This window comes from Atractosteus spatula, chromosome 27, assembly GCF_055471065.1.
Source record: "Atractosteus spatula isolate fAtrSpa1 chromosome 27, fAtrSpa1.hap1, whole genome shotgun sequence".
Classification (NCBI taxonomy): domain Eukaryota; kingdom Metazoa; phylum Chordata; class Actinopteri; order Semionotiformes; family Lepisosteidae; genus Atractosteus; species Atractosteus spatula.
The window spans coordinates 11,117,716-11,139,819 of record NC_142732.1 but is presented as its reverse complement, the minus strand read 5'-3'; the positions used below and the strand labels follow the sequence as shown (position 1 = coordinate 11,139,819).

General features: G+C 51.1%; 1 protein-coding gene across 1 annotated transcript in view; it reads right to left on the bottom strand.

Moving 5' to 3' along the window:
- LOC148814430 (rap1 GTPase-activating protein 2-like) overlaps positions 1-4,104 on the bottom strand; it is an 83,368-nt gene extending 79,264 nt beyond the window's left edge. Inside the window, exon 1 of the mRNA XM_088906632.1 lies at positions 4,038-4,104. Within this exon, the coding sequence (XP_088762758.1) occupies positions 4,038-4,081 (44 nt within the window). The 5' untranslated portion in view covers positions 4,082-4,104. The remainder of the gene's footprint in view (positions 1-4,037) is intronic.
- Between the last annotated feature and the right edge of the window lie 18,000 nt (positions 4,105-22,104).

Here is a 22,104-nt window from a genome sequence, read left to right as displayed (position 1 = left end):
GCACCCCCCCCGGCACTCCGTACAGACCGGAGCCAGTCCGCACCCCCCTGGCACTCCAGACGGACCAGAGCCAGTCCGCACCCCCCCCCCCCCCCGGCACTCCGTACAGACCGGAGCCAGTCCGCACCCCCCCTGGCACTCCAGACGGACCGGAGCCAGTCCGCACCCCCCCCGGCACTCCGGACGGACCGGAGCCAGTCCACACCCCCCCCCGGCACTCCGGACAGACCAGAGCCAGTCCGCACCCCCCCCGGCACTGAAGACGGACCGGAGCCAGTCCACACCTCTGGAATATGGAATTAAATACCACAGGATTTTGGCATAACCTGCTCTTCCATGGCTTCATTGGGAAATTAACTGAATGTTGTCATTACAGATCTGTGCTGGGAAATACCGGAGGGTATATATTTGCTTGAGAGAGGAGATCCCTCTGGTGGCCAGTACCTCAGTGCCCCCGGATCGTTCTTAGCCACAATATTTACAACCCACATAAACGGAAATGAGATTTGATCATTCTTTGGAAAGCAGTAAATAACCTGAATCAAATCTTCACCACTTGCTGTAGCGCAATTCAATTCCAGCAGGTGACTGGCTGGAAGAGTTAAAAAACACTGCAGTTAATCGAACACTGTGGTCTGGAGATAATGGTGAGACTAAAAGGTTTTATTTTGGTCTTGCGCAAAGTTTTCACCTCATAATTTTCCGAGTGACATCACAAAAAACAACAATGAACGCACGAGAGGAGCTTTATAACCATTAACGGGCCTCTGCTGTTCCACTAATGGAAAAAGAAAGAGGGGAGGAGAGGTTCTCACTGGAGCGAGACGCTGGGAAACCTGGCCCGCTGCCACCCTGACTGACAGCAGGCCGGCTTCCAGCAGAGGGATGGGGGTGAGGGAAGTCAGCTCAACTGGACATACAGGTCCAGTGGTGGACATACAGGCTGTCCAGCACAGCGAAGCTCTATGCTGATTTCACAGTGTGTGTGTGTGTGTGTGTGTGTGTGTGTGTGTCATGGTATGGCAGCTTCTCCTCGCCTGCAGTTTCCCAGAGGCCTGCTCGCTTGACCACGCTCCTCTGTGCATTGCCGTGCTGTTCCCATGATGCTCCTGTGCTCACTGTGATTCACCGTAGTAAAGCATTACCAGGGCCAGCCAAGCGACACACTGCTTCACCTCATCTAGGAGCCGGTTTTAATAGCTCTGCTGTTCCACTCTGTTTTTCAACTTGTTAATTGTTTTTACCCTTAACCTGTATTGTTGGTTTGGTTGTACATTGTACATTGAGAACATTTTGTGAAGTAAAGCGATGTACCGATTGCTCCAAAGTATGAAGCTTGCGTTTAATTTTTTACCACCGGTATGGTAATTGCTTGCAGTTCTCTCTTGTACACTGAGAAGTGCCCTCTGGAGTGTGGGCACTGGGCCTCTCTCCTCCTGCCCCAGCTCTGACTGGGAGCTGACGTCCTCTGGAGTGTGGGCACTGGGCCTCTCTCCTCCTGCCCCAGGTCTGACTGGGAGCTGATGCCCTCTGGGGTGAGGGCACTGGGCGTCTCTCCTCCTGCCCCAGATCTGACTGGGAGCTGATGCCCTCTGGAGTGCGGGCACTGGGCCTCTCTCCTCCTGCCCCAGCTCTGACTGGGAGCTGATGCCCTCTGGGGTGAGGGCACTGGGCGTCTCTCCTCCTGCCCCAGATCTGACTGGGAGCTGATGCCCTCTGGAGTGCGGGCACTGGGCCTCTCTCCTCCTGCCCCAGATCTGACTGGGAGCTGATGCCCTCTGGAGTGTGGGCACTGGGCCTCTCTCCTCCTGCCCCAGCTCTGACTGGGAGCTGACGCCCTCTGGAGTGCAGGCACTGGGCCTCTCTCCTCCTGCCCCAGGTCTGACTGGGAGCTGACGCCCTCTGGAGTGTGGGCACTGGGCCTCTCTCCTCCTGCCCCAGGTCTGACTGGGAGCTGACGCCCTCTGGAGTGCGGGCACTGGGCCTCTCTCCTCCTGCCCCAGGTCTGACTGGGAGCCATCTCCCATGTTCTTTCAGACCACACATGTTTTCACCTCCAAATGTAAGGAGCCACTATGTTTTTTGAAGAACCTGTGGTTTACTGCAAATATCAGGGCATAGATTTTATTCACTTCTGATTTCCATTCTACACTGACCCTCAGACACCTCGCTTCCCAGTCCCAAACACAGCAGCCTCACACCTGTTTCCCCCAGCCCTGCATGTCAGCCTGCCGGGTGAGTGCATGGTCAGGTTACTCTAATGTCAAGCAAATTCAGTTTCTGTTGCCACGGCTAAATTGCTCCCATGTCTTCATGTGGAGAAACTCTATGATGTCATGCCTCACAGTGGAAACCGGTGCTGGCCGTCTCTAGATAAAGGCATGCTCCATGCTGGGCTACTTTTTTGATTGTCCCTTAATTGATCACTTTCCAGACCTAAGAGCTCTGAATGTGTTGAATTAATACCGCATATCTGCTTTCACACCCAGCCCTGTGCAGACAAACCGGTCACAGTGTCCGGCACCAGCTACTGACAAGAGGCTGTAAAAATCCTAGATGTACAGTACAAAGATCCTTGGCATCTGTCTGCAGTGGCAGACAGACACCTCTCTTGTTCATTTATCCATAAGCAATGACTATTAAATAACAAATCTCAGAGGTTAGTTATATTGGTGGTCTAAAGCAAAGCTTAAGAGTCATGCATGTGTTGCCTAATTGTGTAACCCATGATTTAATCAAAGAAAAGGAAAATTTGGGGCATTTCAATTTAGCAGCTTGCACCAGGAAAAGCCTAACTGTCCCTAAGAGTGATGCTGAAGGGAATAGAAGACAAATGGGCTTCCTGCACCCCAGTGCTCAGCACTCCAGTGAAGCTCTCAACTTAAACCCAGGAGACCGCAGCAAAACCATTTGGATGTGCATTTTCCTTTCTGCTCTCTGTGGGATTAATGTAGATATTTAGGAGACTCACAAAGCTTCCCTTTGGCATATCCTGGTGCATGCAGGGCGAAAGAGGACGAGTGAGTCTGGCAAAGAATGATTAAACCTGCTGGAAACCATTGTACAGCAAAGTTAGCGCAAAGGATAAGCATGGTAAACACACGGTAAAAGAGTACAAACGCTGTGCAAACTGACAGTTGCTCCAGGAAGCTGTACTGTGCAAAATGCATGGGAGAAAAGCCCCCAGCAGCGTCTCTGCTCCAGTGGGTGTGTCTGTGGCAGCACTGAACTGGGACCCCACCCGTCACCTGCACACACACACACACTTCCCTTTGCGCTCATAGCCAGAGCCAGCAGAGGAAATTGCACATAAAACCATAAAAATAACTTTTCCACTAAACGCGTGCCGAGCAACACGAGTCTTAAAAGCCCTGATGGCATTTCCAGAGAAGCCAAGATTTCACATCTGAATAAGAGTGTGCCCCCAGCCTGCGGACACACACCCCCGTAAATACGAGCACTATGAGATGCTCGGGTGTGTTGCTGAAGAAGAAGCTATTGCATACAGCGCAGAGGGGATTTAACCAGCTGAGCACAGCTGCAGTAGAAGAGCAGTAGATCTAGATTTGTTTTGCAAAAGAAGCCCCCCTTAATTCATTTCCTTCTGTTTGCCTTTCACTCTGCCTTATGAAATTTACACAAGGAGTCCTCCACGGTGATTTCCAGCAGCTCGCAGCTACCAGACACACAGACACACAACCTTATCCAGCAGCCCAGGGGAAAGAGAACAGTTCAGAAACTTGGACTTAATTCTGCAACTACTGAGAGGACCAGAGCAGGTCCTGCATCTCAGAGCAGCTGTGCCTAAATCCCAGGAAAACACACTATAATAAAACAGCTGGGTCCTGCAAGGTTGCAAGTTTGAGTTCAAAGCAGGACCAGACACAGATAAGTCATATTTGAGAATGCAATTCATCCAAAGGTCTACAAAACATTTAAAGTCACAGAACGATGTCTATGAAAATCCACCTAGGCTGCCTAGTACAGAATAAGAAGACGCCAGCTGTCTAACGCAGGATCGGTGAAGAGCCACCTACCATCCGAAGCCCCCAAAGGAAACGCTGCGCTTTCTTCGCAACATCTCTGCTGCTCTCCAGCTCGAGTGTGAGTGCTGGCGCTGCACTCGGCTCCGCTATCACCTGCGCACTGCAGCCAGCGGAGAGGCAGAGCCTGGGAGGGAGGGCCGGCTGAAGGCAGCGCCCTCCCCAGCCGTCAGCAGGCTGCGAGCAGCCCTCACGGTCTCGCCGACCAGCAGGAAAGGCAGACTCACCACTTCCTGAAATTTGCATGTTCTTTCTGCTGACGGTTCTCCTGTGCTGGCGCTGCCAGAGGCAACAATAAAAACTTCTTTGGCAGATACGCTGCCGTCCTGGCAGCACGGCCACACGGACTGGCGTCCGGAGTTCAGGTCCCTGCTGCTGCTCCTTGGAGCAGCTCTGGGATCCGGGATCGGAAATCCCCCTGCTCCCTGGCTTTGCTATTTTAGGTGAAGCGCAGCCTGTGATACATTGAGCTCGGGATCTAAAGTGCTGATATATGGGATCATAAAGAAGTTCTTCAGCAGAGCCGGCACAAGCCAAAAGAACTCAGACAAATACTCTCCACTTTTGCTAATTTACCAGTTTGCTAGCGCATGTCTAAGATAAGTGCACAAGTATGTGTGAATAGAGCACAACAGGGTTACTGAAAAACAAAACAACAAAAGAATCCTGAAAGATTTTAATTCTTCTATATAACTACTGTACATGCCTATGTACAGTACAAGTTTTGACTGCACTGTACTGTAATTTAATCTTTGAAATTTAATCTTGAAAAAGAGCTGCTTGGCTGCCAGAGATATGCACTCAGAGACCAAAGTGAGTACTTTCTCACGTTCTGCACCTTATCACTGCCTCTAATGTTCTCAGCAGACACAACTGTTATTAGAAAGATTTATTTCAACATTATCCGGCATTATCCATCTGAGTCTGTGACCAGGACTTCCCAAACAGCAATTCACAGCTCAGTGAATAGTAGTATCCTGCTTTTCACCATAGTATCATAGTTTTACAATGCCAGTGCTTACTGCGGGCTCTGCAGTGTGCAGTGCCGTGTGTTCACTCCGGGCTCTGCGGTGTGTGCAGTGCCGTGTGTTCACTCCGGGCTCTGCGGTGTGCAGTGCCGTGTGTTCACTGCGAGCTCTGCGGTGTGCAGTGCCGTGTGTTCACTGCGGGCTCTGCGGTGTGTGCAGTGCTGTGTGTTCACTTGGGGCTCTGCGGTGTGCAGTGCAGTGCTGTGCTCACTGCGGGCTCTGCGCTGTGTAGTGCTGTGTTCACTGCGGGCTCTGCAGTGTGCAGTGCAGTGTTCACTGTGGGCTCTGCGGTGTGCAGTGCAGTGCTCACTGCGGGCTCTGCGGTGTGCAGTGCAGTGCTCACTGCGGGCTCTGCAGTGGTGGTGTACAGTGCTGTGTTCACTGCAGCCTCTGTGGTGTGCAGTGCTGTGTGTTCACTTGGGGCTCTGCGTTGTGCAGTGCTGTGTGTTCACTTGGGGCTCTGCGTTGTGCAGTGCTGTGTGTTCACTTGGGGCTCTGCAGTGTGCAGTGCTGTGTTCACTGCGGGCTCTGCAGTGTGCAGTGTCATGTGTTCACTGCAGGCTCTGCGGTGTGTTCACTGAGGGCATGTGAAGAAGGGCACATGACTCTTTCAGAGCAAAGGCTGCATAGTCCCACTCCTCCTGGGTGGGCACAAGTACAGCTGAACTTTGCTAGGAGGATTCCTGCTGGAATAACAGTTAAAGTGTCAGGACTGGAGAGGTCGTCTCTTCCCCAGCCTCGCAGGGGGCACTGCCCTCCAACACCAGCCTCAGCATCAAGAGAGCTGTGCCACCCCCAGCGCTGTCTGCTAACAGTGAAGTACCTGCTGCTCGTCACAAAGGACGTGGCTTAGCAGAACGGTCGCTCTGGTGGTTTGACACAGAAGCAGAAGAAACCGCATGGAACAGACTTTGTGCCATCTTGCCTTTACTAAATAGCACGCTGTCACCTCGGCCTCAGGCTCTCGAAATACGGGGCTGCCAGTGACATCACTCATCGCTGAACTCCAGCTCAGGAGAGGGGGCGCCAGCCACCCGCTGACCCGAGCATGCCCCGAGTCACCCTGCACCCCTCCAAACAGAGCAGAGCTGGGACCGAGCACGAGGCGGCAGGGGCTGTACCCAGGCGGCTTCTCTCTGTGAAGCGAGCAGCTCAGGGACCTCAGCTGCACTGACACTCAAGAGCACACGAGTCCCACGGTCTATTTCTGAAGCGCTTTGTTTACGTTATCTGGTGAGGTGGCAGTTTCCAGTCAAAAGCCATGAGTGCAAAATATAGCATTCTGAGGCGGCAGGGTGTGTCTGAGTTCACAGAGAGGTGCAGAAGGTCAGAGGAAACTCTCACACCTCACACAGCTTATCAGCAGCCCTGGGGCTGGTTTGCAGTGAAAACAGTTATCACTAGCAAAAGTATGCTGAAGGCTGTTTCACCTCCAAGCTTGTTATTAAATTTTAAAAATCACATAAGAATACAGTATTAACAGAAATCCATCAAAAGTGAAAGTAGCAGGCTCAATTGCTGCAAGAGCAATCACAAAAAAAGCTTTCTGACTATATTGTCTGCTACAAATGATGCACGGATATTTATGAAAGGTACAGTGAACGGAGCTGGTATTGCACACAACCTCACAGATGGTCTGAACTGCTGTTCTGCTCTGCACCATGGTGCTGCATTTCTCATTCCTGCCAATAGGGGGCAGACTGATCCAAAGCACAGAGGCACAGCTGCAGGGAGCGTGATGGCTCTGCCCCCTTATCCAACCAGCTTTCAAATGGAAAGTACAGGAATGCAGCGGCTGCCCCTAGACCAATATCCAGGTCACTAAAACGGAAAATGGATTGCTTGGGCACAGTGCCACCACAACACTTCAGTCAGGCTCCCCGCTTGGCATCTGGAAGATCTTACATGGTGCTCAGACTCCTCTGTTATCAGAGCTCCATTAATCCCACTTCTCTCTCATTTCACCGTTTCCCCACGGATACCTCACAGCTGAGCTGATCTCCCGAGCTCTATCGGTGCAAGAGGAGGATGGGACGATACAAGTGCTCAGGATCCTGAAACGTTATTGGCGAGATGAAAAAATCGATCAATAAATTACTAATATGCAAAGAAGCAGCAAAGGTAGAACTGTTTGCTGCCTTGCTTACGTTCTTACTGAGTTTTCACAGAAAGGGGATAATCTTCCCTGTGCTTTCACTGCACTATAACGCGCTGATACCACATTTTAACATTCAGTCTGTTTGATGAGCAGAAATTAAAAGGTACCTCTTTGCAATGACTTAAAAAAAACCTTTTTATTTTTGAAATCTAGCGCTGCTCTGCAAAGCATAGTTATGGTTCAATGCGGCAGTCAAAACGATCCTCTTTTTAGACTGTGGTTAGAATCAAGCAACATTACAAGAAGTGGTTATAGATTTCTCTCCTCGTTAATCAGCTCAAAGCTCTACAACTGCATCACTGCAGATGCATTAAAGAGGCTGGACATTTGCAGGCAGACTTCAAAATGCTGGCTTGTGTGCTGATCGATCAAACATAGGAACATACAGGGCAAGTGGAAGGAAGCAGCAGGCAAGAATATCAGATGTTCTTTACTGACCAGACATAGGAAAATACAGCTGTTAAGGCGGTATGCTGAGGCACGGACAAGGCAGTGCAGTGAGGCAGGGCAGGAGAGGAGACGAGGCAGGGCTGTGAGGCATAGCAGAAGAGGAGATGAGGTAGTGCTGTGAGGCGGAGCAGGAGAGGAGACAAAGCAGGGCAGGAGAGGAGACGAGGCAGGGCAGAAGAGGAGGCAGGAGACGAGACGAGTCAGTGCTGTGAGGCAGGGCAGGAGAGGAGACAAGGCAGGGCTGTGAGGAGGGGCAGGAGAGGAGACGAGGCAGGGCAGGAGAGGAGGCAGGGCTGTGAGGCAGAGCAGGAGAGGAGACGAGGTAGGGATGTGAGGAGGGGCAGGAGAGGAGACGAGGCAGGGCAGGAGAGGAGGCAGGGCTGTGAGGCAGAGCAGGAGAGGAGACGAGGCAGGGCAGGAGAGGAGACAGGAGACGAGACGAGTCAGTGCTGTGAGGCAGGGCAGGAGAGGAGACAAGGCAGGGCTGTGAGGCAGAGCAGGAGAGGAGACAAGGCAGGGCAGGAGAGGAGGCAGGAGACGAGACGAAGCAGTGCTGTGAGGCAGGGCAGGAGAGGAGACAAGGCAGGGCTGTGAGGCGGGGCAGGAGAGGAGACGAGGCGGGGCAGGAGAGGAGGCAGGGCTGTGAGGCAGAGCAGGAGAGGAGATGAGGCAGGGCAGAAGAGGAGATGAGGCAGGGCTGTGAGGCAGGGCAGGAGAGGAGAGGAGGCAAGGCTGTGAGGCAGGGCAGGAGAGGAGACGAGGCAGGGCTGTGAGACGGGGCAGGAGAGGAGATGAGGCAGGGCTGTGAGGCAGGTGGGATTGTTTTTGTCATTTGGCTGGCAACATCTTGGGAAATGCTGCATTTTTTCACAAAAAATGCCACGTTTGAAGACACGGATTGCTGCCTCTCCTGCCTCGGCTGCTCCACTCATTTCCTCCTTCTCTAGAGGCTGCGCAGACGTGGTTGGAGCCTCTGCAGCTCGTTCTGCTCACACAGCCCCTCACCACAGGATCCTGCTGGATGGCTGCACACACACGCCCACACACACCCACGCTCAGCACGGAGAGCCGGCTGTACTATTGTCTACCATTGTGTGCGCTGCCTGTCCTCAACAGCTTCACTGCAGTCTTCAGATTTTCTAGTTATTTCAGAAAATAAAGCATTTTATTATTTCGACTGCTTCAATGGGGTGTCATCAATTCCTTTTTGAATCAAAAATCCTCTTTTTGCTAAAGCTGCACATTAATGAGAGCAGATAAGCAGAGAGTCAGGTAGGCAGATGGCAGGCAGGTCATTAATGCACAAAGGCAATATGGCAGAATAGCGTAGGCTGGCTGCATTTTAAAGACCTGAGTTGGACTCGGACACTGAAACAAGCTGCAGCTCTTTGCACTGCCCTTGTAACTACACTACGAAGAAACAGACCACAGGTCAGACCACACCCAGGAGCAACGAAAGGGAATCCCAGCATCAGCTGCAGGACTCAGTTAGCACAGCCCCCAAGTGATAAACAACCAGAGCTCACGTGTGCAGCTTGAATTGCACTTCCTGGGTTTCCAAACTGGCACATTAGCCAGGTCTGCCCTTGCTTTCAGTCAAGCATATGCGCCGAAAGTCATGACAAACTGCGAGGTCGCAACACAGCCATCCCAATACCTCCAGCTACGTTACCTATAGGCCTGCACACGGAGGAAAGGTCTGGTCTGCTACTAGTTTACAGTCCTGGGGACGTTTCACCACTTTCCAAATATTTGGCAGGGCAGTGAAACCTCACATTTAAATGTAACAGGGACTGATCTCGCCAGGAGCACATCACTCGCCTTACAACATTTAGCACTGAGAATCGACACGGCCTGTTTGCACATCTTCACCGTAGCGTTTACCTAGACCCAAGTCAAACTTGCCAAAACCTCTCCTACAGTGGATAAGCCTCGCAATAGTTTGCTTTCCTGGGTTGTGCTACAGCAATGCCGATTTACAGCCGTAAAACTTCACGCCTCAAGGTTTTAGTCAAGAACATCCTGCGCGGTCGACACGCTTCGTTTAAACCGAAACGAGCAATTACTTTTAAAGCCTTTCTTTATCTTATGAAATACTGCACCGAGTGTAAATCTGTAAAGGGAAATATTAGGTAACAAGTATAAACTGGTATAATTAAGAGAGATATTTTTAACATGAATGGCCTTAAGTGCAGCGCTACAGCGTCCTAAGCAGCAAAAACACATTAGGATGAACCGCTTACGGTGGTGTTTTCCCGGGAATACAGAAGCTCAACACTGGACGTTTTTTCAGTAGAGCTGAAACTGCAAAACGCTTACTTTACAATCCACGTGTTTGTGCCGCAGGTACACAAATGCGTCTTTAAAACCATCGGGTTCAGCGGCTTCCTCTTCTCCGCGCTTCCCACGCCGTCCGTTAATGATGTTTTTTTTTTTAAAACAGTTTAATTTAATACGTTTCCCAGGGCTGAACGCCCGTCGCCTCTCGCTCTCCGTCAGTTTCCGCGGCGGCGAGGCGATGGCCGCCCCCTGGGAGACGGACAGCGGCCAGTCACCGGCCTGGGGATCGTGACAAACTCTCGGCCTGCCGGGCGGTGGGTGTTGAGGGATACCATACTCCAGAAATCCAGAAATGGGCACTCCCTCAACGTGTGTGCGCGCGCGTGTGTGTGTTGAGGGGGGGTTGTTTGTACAACAAACTAAAACCTTTTTGAATTGAAACCTTTAGGGAAAAGAACGAAGGAACAATTCTGGACATATAAAGATATTTAAAAATTCCTCCAGGACAGGTCTTTAAGGAGTAAACAGGAGGACAAGTCTGGGAAAATCTGGATGTAAGGTCACCCTATGGGTGTTGCGTCGCCCTGGATACCCTGTCTATGAAGGAAGTGCCTTCCTTAATTCTGGAAGCAGGGTTCAGCCTGGTCCAGGCTACCGCAGTGCCCTGCCAGCTACCCCACTGGCACTTTGCTAGAGATACCCAGTCCAGGAGAAAAAATCACAGTTGCCTAGGAAACGGGGGGCACGTTGACCAGCAGGTTTGCAGGAAACTCATTTAACCACCACGCCCTCAGCAGGGGAACGACTCCCTGGACACATCCCTCGTCCACAGACAAGAACCCGGCCCCGCTGCGTCGTGGAAACGCTGACGTTTCTCAACTCCAAGTGCCCTCGGCGAAGAGTCACGTCCACTGCGGCTCCAGTGAGATGCAGCCCCGCTGGCTGGGCTCCGCACTGTCAGCCATGAGCTGCCTGTCAAGCTCAGGGCTATCAGGTACTCGGCTTCTCAGCAAAACACCAGGCAAAGGTCATAAATCACAATACTGTCTCTGGGAAGAGACGCAACAGGCATGTCAATCAAATACCCATCCCCAAGGGATGCACCAATCATGAAGCAGGAGTGGGGGCAGAGCAGATCAGGAGCTGTTTCAGACACAGAAGTCCCATGCTAATCTATCTATAGTAGCCATGCTATGATATACAGAGCAGCCTGTTACAATTATTATGAGATCAATATAATTGCTTTTGATTTCACCTTTGAATTAATGGCATTAGTCACTTGTGCTAGGTGGGAGCTTGTCCTTTTTGATCCTGACCAAGCCTATCGATAGTCTTCATTGATTGGATGATTAACAATTGATATGTTGAGGTTGGCAGCAGCCGTATCTCCCTGCAGGTCTCAGCTGGCAGCCCACTGAAGCTCAGCAGGGTTGAGCCTGGTCAGTACCTGGATGGGAGACTCCTGGGAAGATATGGTTGCTGCTGGAAGTGGTGTTAGTGGGACCAGCAGGGGGGCGCCCACCCTGCGGTCTGTGTGGGTCCTAATGCCCCAGTATATTGGCGGGGACACTATACTGTAGTGGGCGCCATCTTTCGGATTAGACGTTAAACCGAGGTCCTGACTCTCAGTGGTCATTAAAGATCCCCAGGCATTTCTCGAGAAGAGTAGGGAGTTATCCTGGTGTCCGAGCCAAATTTCCCCCTTCGGCCTTTACCGTGGCCTCCAAATTGTCCCCATGTATGATCGGCTTGCACTTGCCCCGCGATGGACTGGCGTCCTGTCCAGGGTGTACCCTGCCTTGCGTTCGCTGCTTGCTGGGTAGGCTCCGGCTTCCCGCGACACCATATGGTATAGAGCGGTTTGGTAAATGACATGACATCTTGAGGTTGAGGTTAGTGCAGATGTGTGTAAAGCACTGTGCAGCTCAGCACAGAGAGGCCACGGCAGGGCACGCAGTTCGTGACGCTTGTGACAGCCGCTGAGGGGAACCCGCCACACAGGACAAGAAACGTGCTTTTTCCCCAAAGAGAAGGGGAGGTGGGTGCTGTACGTGATGACTCTGGGCCAGGGCCTGTCCTTACCTGGTCCCTGTGACGGCGCGGCAGCAGACGGGGCCGCCTGAGCCGAGCCCCCGCCGACACATGCCACCTTCAAAGTCCCTATTGATCCTCCGCTGAGCGCGGGGGCAGAACCTGCCAGAGCCAATCAAGCCGAGCAGCAGCTTTCAAAGCTGCGGCTGTAACTTTGAAAGCTCTGGGGGAGAGCGGAGGCGAGCGCCCGACATGGGGGCAGGAGAACAGCAGCCGAGGGCTGAGGCGCCACACCGGAGCTCGGCGGGCCTGCTGTCGTCCTGCTCCTGTGCACAGCTGTGTCTCGGGCTCCGGCTCCGGCTGATCTCTCAGCTCTCTACCCACACCGACCAGCATATCTCAGCTTCAGGTTTACAACACGTGGGGCTGTTGTTCGACTGTGGGCCCATGCTGATTTGAAACTCCCAAAAGATGTCATGCCAGTCAGCTCACTGGTGTCAGAAAACCACATGCTTCCCTTCCTCCAGAAGGCACTCTCTGCCTCCTGCCATGCCACAAGCTCCACAGCTATTTAACACATATTATTCAATTGAATTGCTGTTTAGGAACAGATATCAATTAATCAATCAGTATTTTACTTGCTATAGCTCCCTTTACAAGAAACTCCACAGGTCCAGCGAACAAATTTACATGGACTCCTAAAGGCAAATCACTAGATCAATTTACTGAACCCTGGTCACTGGATAGGCAAATTGACTACAGATGCAAATAATAACATTACTTTCTACTGCATGTTTCATGTCTGGCACAATGTCTTCCAGTAAAATGAAGAAATCAGATCTGGGTGTCTTGTCCATGTACAGCCCATTAACACAAGCTCTGTGCCAGGAGAAAAACACACTCCTGTCTTTGTAACAGGCTTGCTTGCATGTGAGCCTGCACCTCTCTCACTATCTCACTCTCCCTGGAGCCCCAGACCCACTGTCACTCCTCTCTCTCACTCTCTCACTCTCCCTGGAGCCCCAGACCCACGATCACTCCTCTCTCTCACTCTCTCTCACTCTCACTCTCTCTGGAGCCCCAGACCCACGGTCACTCCTCTCACTCTCACTCTCCCTGGAGCCCCAGACCCACTGTCACTCCTCTCTCTCACTCTCTCACTCTCCCTGGAGCCCCAGACCCATGGCCACTCCTCTCTCTCACTCTCTCACTCTCCCTGGAGCCCCAGACTCACGGTCACTCCTCTCTCTCACTCTCTCACTCTCCCTGGAGCCCCAGACCCACGGCCACTCCTCTCTCTCACTCTCTCACTCTCCCTGGAGCCCCAGACCCACGATCACTCCTGTCTCTCACTCTCCCTGGAGCCCCAGACCCACTGTCACTCCTCTCTCTCACTCTCTCACTCTCCCTGGAGCCCCAGACCCATGGCCACTCCTCTCTCTCACTCTCTCACTCTCCCTGGAGCCCCAGACCCACGGTCACTCCTCTCTCTCACTCTCTCACTCTCCCTGGAGCCCCAGACCCACTGTCACTCCTGTCTCTCTCTCACTCTCCCTGGAGCCCCAGACCCACTGTCACTCCTGTCTCTCTCTCACTCTCACTCTCACGGAGCTTGTAAAGTATCAGAGAAATAAAAAAGCACGTGTTGTTTTGCAGATTTTCAGAGCTACGGAAGAACAGGGATATACTGTAAAGCAATCAAGGACATTTCTTAAAACGTAGTGCTAACTATGGCTAAACAGCATCTTGGAAAGCAAGATAATACTGGCCCATTACCACCAAATAAGACAGACCCTTACTGGGACCATGAGGTATGAGCACCTCAGTACAAACTACAGCCTTCTGCTCAGACACAATTCCTACATCAATGGCTCCTTACTAAACACAGCACAAGACATGTTAGCAAGTTGCATCGCATGTGGTAGATCACAAAGATGAAGAACCAGCAGCAATATTAGATCCGATTTCCGTTTTAAACCCCCCTTTCAGTAAGTTCAAGTAAATTCATTATGAAGTTCAGATCTTTCCTTATTACTTGCAAAGAGGTTAGTCGTACATCTCACAGGAAGTTCTAAATGCTTTGAAGTCCTCTGGTGATGTAACAAATTTCAGACCCTTTCTGAGACACAGGCACTGAGGAACCGAATCAAAGCATACTTGAGGGTAACAAAGCAAAAGCCAATTACTTGGTTTGAGATCAATGAACAACTTCAAGATATAAAACACCTCAAACGCAGCAAATTCTAACTTGATCCTAATTAATATTCCTAACAATTAAGGTCACTAAAAACACCATAAAAGGGGATAAGCATGCCTTCAGAGGGACAGCTCCTCAACTATTAATACGTCTGTCGTCAAACATTATACCACGTCACAGACAAACAGCAAACACACAGGAGTTAAATGCCCCAGTATCTTCACAACATCCTATCATGCTGTATTAGTCTAATTAGAGATTTTAGTTTCATCTTGCAGAGCAATTGAGCATGCAGATCCCTTGCCACAGTTGTCTTTATCTATTATGAGCTGTAGAACACAACAAGAGATTGCATTTACAAGATACCACACAGCAACAGTTTAATTCAATGGGAGAGAGCATGCACCACGTCTAATATTACAACAAACACATTTTTTTGTAAAAAATGTTAAGATATTTTTGCTTCCTTTTTTTTTGATCAGTGGAGTTTTAAATCTTGCCTTGTCTCCTCGGCTGTCCCTTTGCCCACTGGAGTCACTGGAGTGAACATTTCTGCACAACTGCCTGGTGCAACATGAGAGATGCAGCTAAAGAGAGGAGAGAAAGAGAGAGAGAGACAGAAACGAAGAGAGAGGGAGAGGGAGAGGGAGGGGGAGGGCAGAGAGAGGGAGAGTGCGGGAGTGGGGGTGGCGGAGAGAGAGAGGGGGATGAGATGAGTCAGGAGAGGAGGAAAGCAGGAATAAGGAGTCCCGCAGAGAGAGAGAGGAAGGGAGAAGAAAGGTGGGTTCACAGAGAGAGTTCAAAGGAGAGGAGAGACGTGAAGAGAGGGAGAGAGGTCTTTCTGCTCTCCCTGGAGCGGGGCGGCTGTTGCAATATGATAACTGTGTTGATTTAATGAGGTTAGATGTATGATTTTATTACCCTTTACTGCCCTTCTGCTGAAATGGCTTCTTCAATAGCCCGCAGCACCATTAGCACCAGCAGTGACGAGAGGGGCGTCACCACTGTGCAGCAGGAACACAAGCTGTCCTGCCGGGCGGCTCTGCCACCCCACTCAACTTTGGGACACATTTATTGCCCGGCAGGTTTAAATAGGGAGCTCTAATTACCAGTAGCAGCCTTGACAAAAATTTCACCTTTAACAAAACACTGAGCACAAAGCAGAGCACGCACAAACATACATTTCCGCTCCAGCCTATTCCGCCTATTTCCGCTCCAATTAATCAGCCTTAAATTTGTGGCTGAGAGACACCCTCCTCCATCTGTGTAAAGAAGCATCTTGCATTCTCTCTTAAAATTTCTTGATTACCACTTCTGTCCCCCAACAGTGATCATCTAGTGCCGTTGTGCTTTTGACACTGGTATGATTGCCTCCTCTCTCCTGAATTATCTTTATTGTATACATCGCCTTTAAAAGCAATCATCCCAGCGGCTTCACACTCCACTGGGAGGGTTGGGTGTCACAATCGCAGGGCAGTGCAGGTGGTTATCGAGTAGCTAAACAGAGTGTTATTGCTGTGCAGATGGTAGCCTCATATCTCCCTTCTCTCAAACAGAGCATTTACACACAGGGCTCCAGCAAGGACTCAGCACTGACTGGGGGCCAGCGAACGACGGAGAAGATAACAGCCCAGAGGCACGCAACACCAATCTGGAACATCCACGCTGTTATTTTCCAAGAGCCACAAAGAGCCTCCAGGCGCAGTTGAACCAGCTTTCTGCTCCTCCAGTGCATTTAACACCAAGACATTTCACTTCCCTTGCAGGCTCAAGGCTGCGGAGCACAGTGGCCAGCATTCCGATGTTGCCTAGGAAACCCCTCCTGAGCCGCGGGTGCTGCATCGGTCTGCTCTTCCTGTGATGTTTTCTGTTCCTTTAAACAACAGCTCTCCAGCAGCTGTATGAGCCTGCAACTCACAACTGGCAACCCACTGAAGCTCAGCAGGTGTGAGCCTGGTCAGTACTTGGATGGGAGACCTCCTGGGAAAGCTAAGGTTGCTGCTGGAAGAGGTGTTAGTGGGGCCAGCAGGGGGAGCTCACCCTGTGGTCTGTGTGGGTCCTAATGCCCCAGTATAGTGACGGGGACACTGTACTGTAAAAAGGCGCTGTCCTTTGGGTGAGACATAAAACCGAGGTCCTGACTCTCTGTGGTCATTAAAAATCCCAGGGTGTTTCTCGAAAAGAGTAGGGGTGTAACCCTGGTGTCCTGGCCAAATTTCCCCCTGACCTTTACCAATCATGGCCTCCTAATAATCCCCATCTCTGAACTGGTTTCATCACTCTGCTCTCCTCCCCACTGAGAGCTGATGTGTGGTGAGCGTTCTGGCGCACTATGCCTGCTGTCGCATCATCCAGGTGGGGTTGCACACTGGTGGTGGTGGAGGGGATCCCCATTACCTGTAAAGCGCTTTGAGTGGAGTGTCCAGAAAAGGGCTTTATAAGTGTAATGAATTATTATGTGGAGGGTTGCTGCTGTTCAGCCTCATGAGCAACCTTTGAAACATCTCACATCCCAAGTGACACTGAGAGGACAGGCAATCTTGTGTGGTCTTCACCCCAAGACCGATGGGCCTGCCTGTCTTTCCCACTACACTTCTGCACCCACAGTATACATAGCAGCCTCGTGCATGAACTTCTGCATCTCGCCCTGCACGATCTTCACAGCCAGGCTGCGCCTGCCCCTGCTGTGTTTGTGCCTGCTCTGTCTCAGGCTCAGTGTTGTGTCCCGGTGGACTTATCTCTTCGCAGGGACTGTACCTGTGGGCGGAGCGCGGGTCTGCTCTGCTGGCGATGTGGTGCTGGCTAGGGGAGTACAGCCACTGGAACGCTGTCAGCGTCCTCTCCTCTATCTTAAACCTCCCCTCTTTCACGTACCTGCAAGGAAGCAAACATTGCAAACTGACTTACCATCTAGTATCACTTGAATTATAGTGCTCAGACCCAACACAAGCTAGTTTGTGCAAATCCCTCACATCCTGCTTTCCTTTGTTTACTACTTCCTGGGTCATCACCCCAATCTGTAGTTACCCCTATATACTCCTTCTGTATACTACTCAATTCTCAGTCCAAGCTCTTGTATTTCCTACCACCACCAATGCCTACCTCCTACAATTTGAGAATTAGTATTTTATGAAAAAGAACTTTATTACAAGTCTTCTGAAAATCTTAATACACCATATCATAGGATTCAACATGGATTTAGAAAGGCAGGTCTTGTCTAACCAGCTTTATCGTCTGGTGTCTGACAGCACCGCAATCAGATTCAATTTTCTCCTCCTGTAAGATGAGCTGAGAGGCTGTGCTTGACATGTCTCACACAGAGCTGCCCACCGGGCTCTGAGAGGCTCTGAGTGTGCTTCACAATGCCCCAGACAGCTCTCAGACTCGGAATTGCTGGCACCCCACAGCAGAAGAGGCAGGTCATCAACTGTTTAAATGCTTCCTAATGACCTCTTCACTCCTGCCGGGAGCTGTGAAACGCAGTCTCGTTAAAACACCAACGCGCCCACTGACAGCACTGTTTTGAACGTTAGGGACATTCAGCTCTGAAGGTACCCCGACGCTCTGTTTAATGACAATGATCTCTGATTGAACTTGAAGAGAGAGGGATTCCTGCTGGAAAAGAAATCAGCTTGACATCACAAGATACTAAAAACTGCTTAATCCCAGGCAGAACTGTGGAGGGCGCAGTCGGTAGGTGGGTAGGTCCCTTTTCAGGCCATTGGGGCAGGGTGGTGGCTCTGCAGCTAAGGCTCTGTCCCTGTGGCTGGAAGGTTGCCGGTTCAAATCCTACAGCCGGCAGGCAAATCATACTCCGTTGGGCTCCTGAGCAAGGCCCTTCACCCCAACTGTTCCAGGGGCGCTGTACAATGGCTGACCCCAGGCTCTCTCCCTATTTGTGTGTCTCATGGAGATCAAGCTGGGGTATGTGAGAAGACAATTCCTATTGCAAGAAATTGTAAAGGGTTAATAAAGTGATGTTATTATTATTATAAAGGCCCATGGAGAATGGGGGACAAGGGCCACCATTTTTCTTTGACCATCCAACACTGGAGGTGGAGGTGATGTGGTCAGCATCACACTCCGGCCAGCCTATCACCCCCAGAAGGATTAACCCCCAGTACTCACTTGGAAAGCAGGCTGAGTGGACCTGGGAGTCATCTGGAAGGAATCAGAGCAAGCTCCATCGCTTGCCCCTACCTGGGATTGAACCCGGGACCTTCCAGACAGGAGCTAGACACCCTTGCCGTCTCAGCTACCACAGCTCCCCTGACTCTGTATTCTCTCTGTTTTCTGTTTGCCCTGTTTTTACTGCAGAGGGCAGGGCGTCATCTGATGTAGCGCAGCTGTGATGTAAGTTGACGTGAGTGTGGCTGTGATGTCATTGATGTAGCACAGCTGTGATGTAAGTTGACTTGAGTTTGGCTGTGATGTCATTGATGTAGCACAGCTGTGATGTAAGTTGACGTGAGTGTGGCTGTGATGTCATTGATGTAGCACAGCTGTGATGTAAGTTGACGTGAGTGTGGCTGTGATGTCATTGATGTAATTGACGTTCTATAGCAGCTGGCGTTTAGAACAGTATTTCTGAATCTCTCTCTATATCCACAGGCAAGGTCTTGCAAACCTTGATTAAATATGCAAACTAAATGTTATCTTGTGTCACTCATTACAAGAACCCGTTAGCCAATGTGCTATAGCACAGATAAATCAGATGATTTATAGATGAAAACTTATAATTCAACCATCTGCTAATATCATAGACGTGCATTACTGATATAAGACAGAAAAACATTATTTTGTTTTCCCAAACCCCAGACCACATTACTGTATTTGCGACTAGTGGTGAAATGTGTATCTAGTAGATTTTCGCAGTAGCCTCTTGTAGAGTCAAACGCTGCCACCCAGTGGTGAAATAATGGAACTGCGCGACGGCCGAGCCGGGTTTATTCAGACGCGCTAATTCATATGGAATGGAATTAACAATGTTTTAGAAAAAAGTCCCATGTGGAGGAGGAATGGGAAAAAAGAAGGGAAATAGCAACAGCTAACAATTCCAAGAGATAGTATTAGTAAATATATCCTTTTAATTTGAAAACCTGCGTCCTCTAATCATCATAAGTTTTTTTAACATTCCAGTGTGCGAGCGCTTGTTGAGTGTGACATCTGGAAAGGTGGCGAATCCTAGGACACGCAGAATCCCTGATTGGAGCCTTGGGAAGCAGCAGGCTCTCTCCGGGCTCAGAGGGCGATACGCCAGCTCCACTTCCTGCTTCGCCAGCCTGGGTGCCAGGCAGGCACACCAGCCCTCCAGATCGGTGTCAACACGGCCCAGCTCAGCCAGATAAAACTATGCCCCCTGCTGCTGAAGGTACGAACCACAGACGCCCAGAGCTTGAACCAGACAGTTCTCCCAGGACAGAGCCACCGAACACAAGACAGGACCCAAACAAGAGGGGGGCCTGACCCGTCCAGCCATTTCCTGAAAGAAGTCAGGCTGGCACCTGGATCCAGACCTTTCCTGACCTGTGGCTTCCTGCTGTCTCTGCCTGGCGAAAGGCCTCCACTCACCTCTGTTCAAATATGAGCGCCAACTTCCCTGCAGCGCTGCCAACGACACAGCCGGTCTCCGGCACATACCCGCTAAAAAAGAACGTTTCCGATGCATTCCGATTAGCCCTTTTCCATCCGCAGCAATTTGAATGTGCGCCCGTTGTTAATGTGATATTAAAATGAGACGAACACGCTGCAATACAAAACACACTTCTGTGACACAGCACCTCAACTACAGGAGGGATCCTGTCTTTCATAGCCTCACCGGCCCTCCTGGATGTACAGATGTTTCGAACGTCCGACTGTCCAGCCTGTCAGTAAGACGTCCTCATTGCTGTTACTGTCCCCAGATGACACCGGCAGGCCCTTTCTTCCTGCCCTTAACGCCGTGACAGGAGGAATTGACTGGCTGCTAAAATAAATCATTTGACACAGCAAACATGAACCCATGTAAGAACTGAACTTGGCTGCTTTCCCAGGAAATGCTCATCCCGAGCAGGACGCCTTTCTGACACGAGTCAGAAAACTTCCTGCATGATCCCCCCCACCCCCCAGCGATCCAGTGAGGAGAGAGCAGAGAGCCGAATCCGCAGTGCCTCCCCCCCCCCCCACCCAGAGACAGCAGACATCTGATAGTACACAGAGAGGTGCTGTCAGACCAAGACTCTCATCAGTCACAGACTCTGCACTCACCATCTCACCAGCTCCCACCGCGCCTCTGACGGCGGCTTCTTCGCTGCCATCTCTCTGCTGCGGCGCCGGGAGAGTGCCCTCAGATGGCCCTGCCTGCCTCCAGCTCGGCTGCGGGCAGCGGAGAGGGAGGGAGTGTGTGGTGAGACCAGTGGGAGGGGGGTGGGTGCGTGTGGAGTGATGCTGCAGATTCCCACAGTCAGCGCTTCAACACTGAACACAGAGCAGCAGCTGGCACAGTCGGCATCCTCACCAGCTGGGCAGGAAGAAGAGTGTCCGGCCCAAGACAGACCCAGGCCAGCGGCACAGCTACAGTGAGCCCTGGTTCGCGGGCTAGACGCCACAGTCAGGACCCTCCTGAAGCTGTAAGGACTCTCAACATGCTCCAGCCCGTACACAACTGCTCAGCATCTTGCGTGAGCAGCTCCTGAGGCCTACAGAGGGACCCTATGATCCAGACGCTGCTGGTTCGAGGCTGGGCTACGACATGAGCCAGGAAGCGGCTGAGCGACAGCGAGCAGGGTGGGGGTCACAGGGGGCGCCTGGCCGAGAGTCGCCCCTCGAGTCAGCGCTCGCCCCCGGGAGCACGGTGAGCTGGAAACTCATCGCCTGCTCTGACCGCACCCCCCGAACGGGAGAGCCAGCTCCCCGATTCTGTCCCTGACTCGGAGCCTCTGCAGCTCATTGAGGGAGCAGAGTCTCTTCTCAGGCAGCCCCCCTCTTGACAAACACTGCACTCACCCGCAGAACATGACATTGAACGAGCTCAGTTCACTGCCTCCACTGTGTCATTAATAATAATAATAATGGTAATAGCACCCCCAGGTAATGGGGATCCCCTCCACCACCACCAGTGTGCAGCCCCACCTGGATGATGCACCAGTCCTCTCCCCACACACCAGCTCTCAGTGGGGAGGAGAGCAGAGTGATGAAGCCAGTTCAGAGAGGGGGATTATTAGGAGGCTGTGATTGGTAAGGGTCAGGGGGAAATTAGGCCAGGAGTCTGGGGTAACACCCCTACTCTTTTCGAGAAACACCCGACAACACCTTTTTTCCCACAGTATAGCGTCCCTGTCACTATACTGGGGCATCAGGACCCACACAGACTGCAGGGTGAGCGCCCCCTACTGGCCTCACTAATGCCTCTTCCAGCAGAAACCTTCGTTTTTCCCAGGAGGTCTCCCATCCAGGTACTGACCAGGCTCACACCTGCATATCTTCAGTGGGGTGACAGCTGTGAGTTGCAGGGCGATAGTATGGCTGCTGGCATTATTCACAAGCAATCCTTTATATAAAAATTGATAAAGAAATAAGATCATTTTAGATTCATGTTACAGTAAGCACCGTAAATAAAATGGTCTATAACTTTTCAGATTGCATGAGCTTAACATTAACAAAGCTTTGAGAGAAGAGTAAGTCTATTTTATTGTGAATGACCGGTGGTTCTGCTTGTGATTCTCTTTCGAAACAAGAGCAAGATGGAAATGTTTCAAAATAATACTTCAGAGGTTATTTTCTAGGGATAATAAGGAAAATTGTATGCACAGACAGTCACTTGAGAGATTCTAGGCTGACATGCTAGACTCAGCCTCTTACTGTTAACAGGAAATCTGTTTGTGAGCGTTTCAGCCTGCTGAAATATTCAGTGGTTTCAGTTTCTGTTCCAGAGAAGTG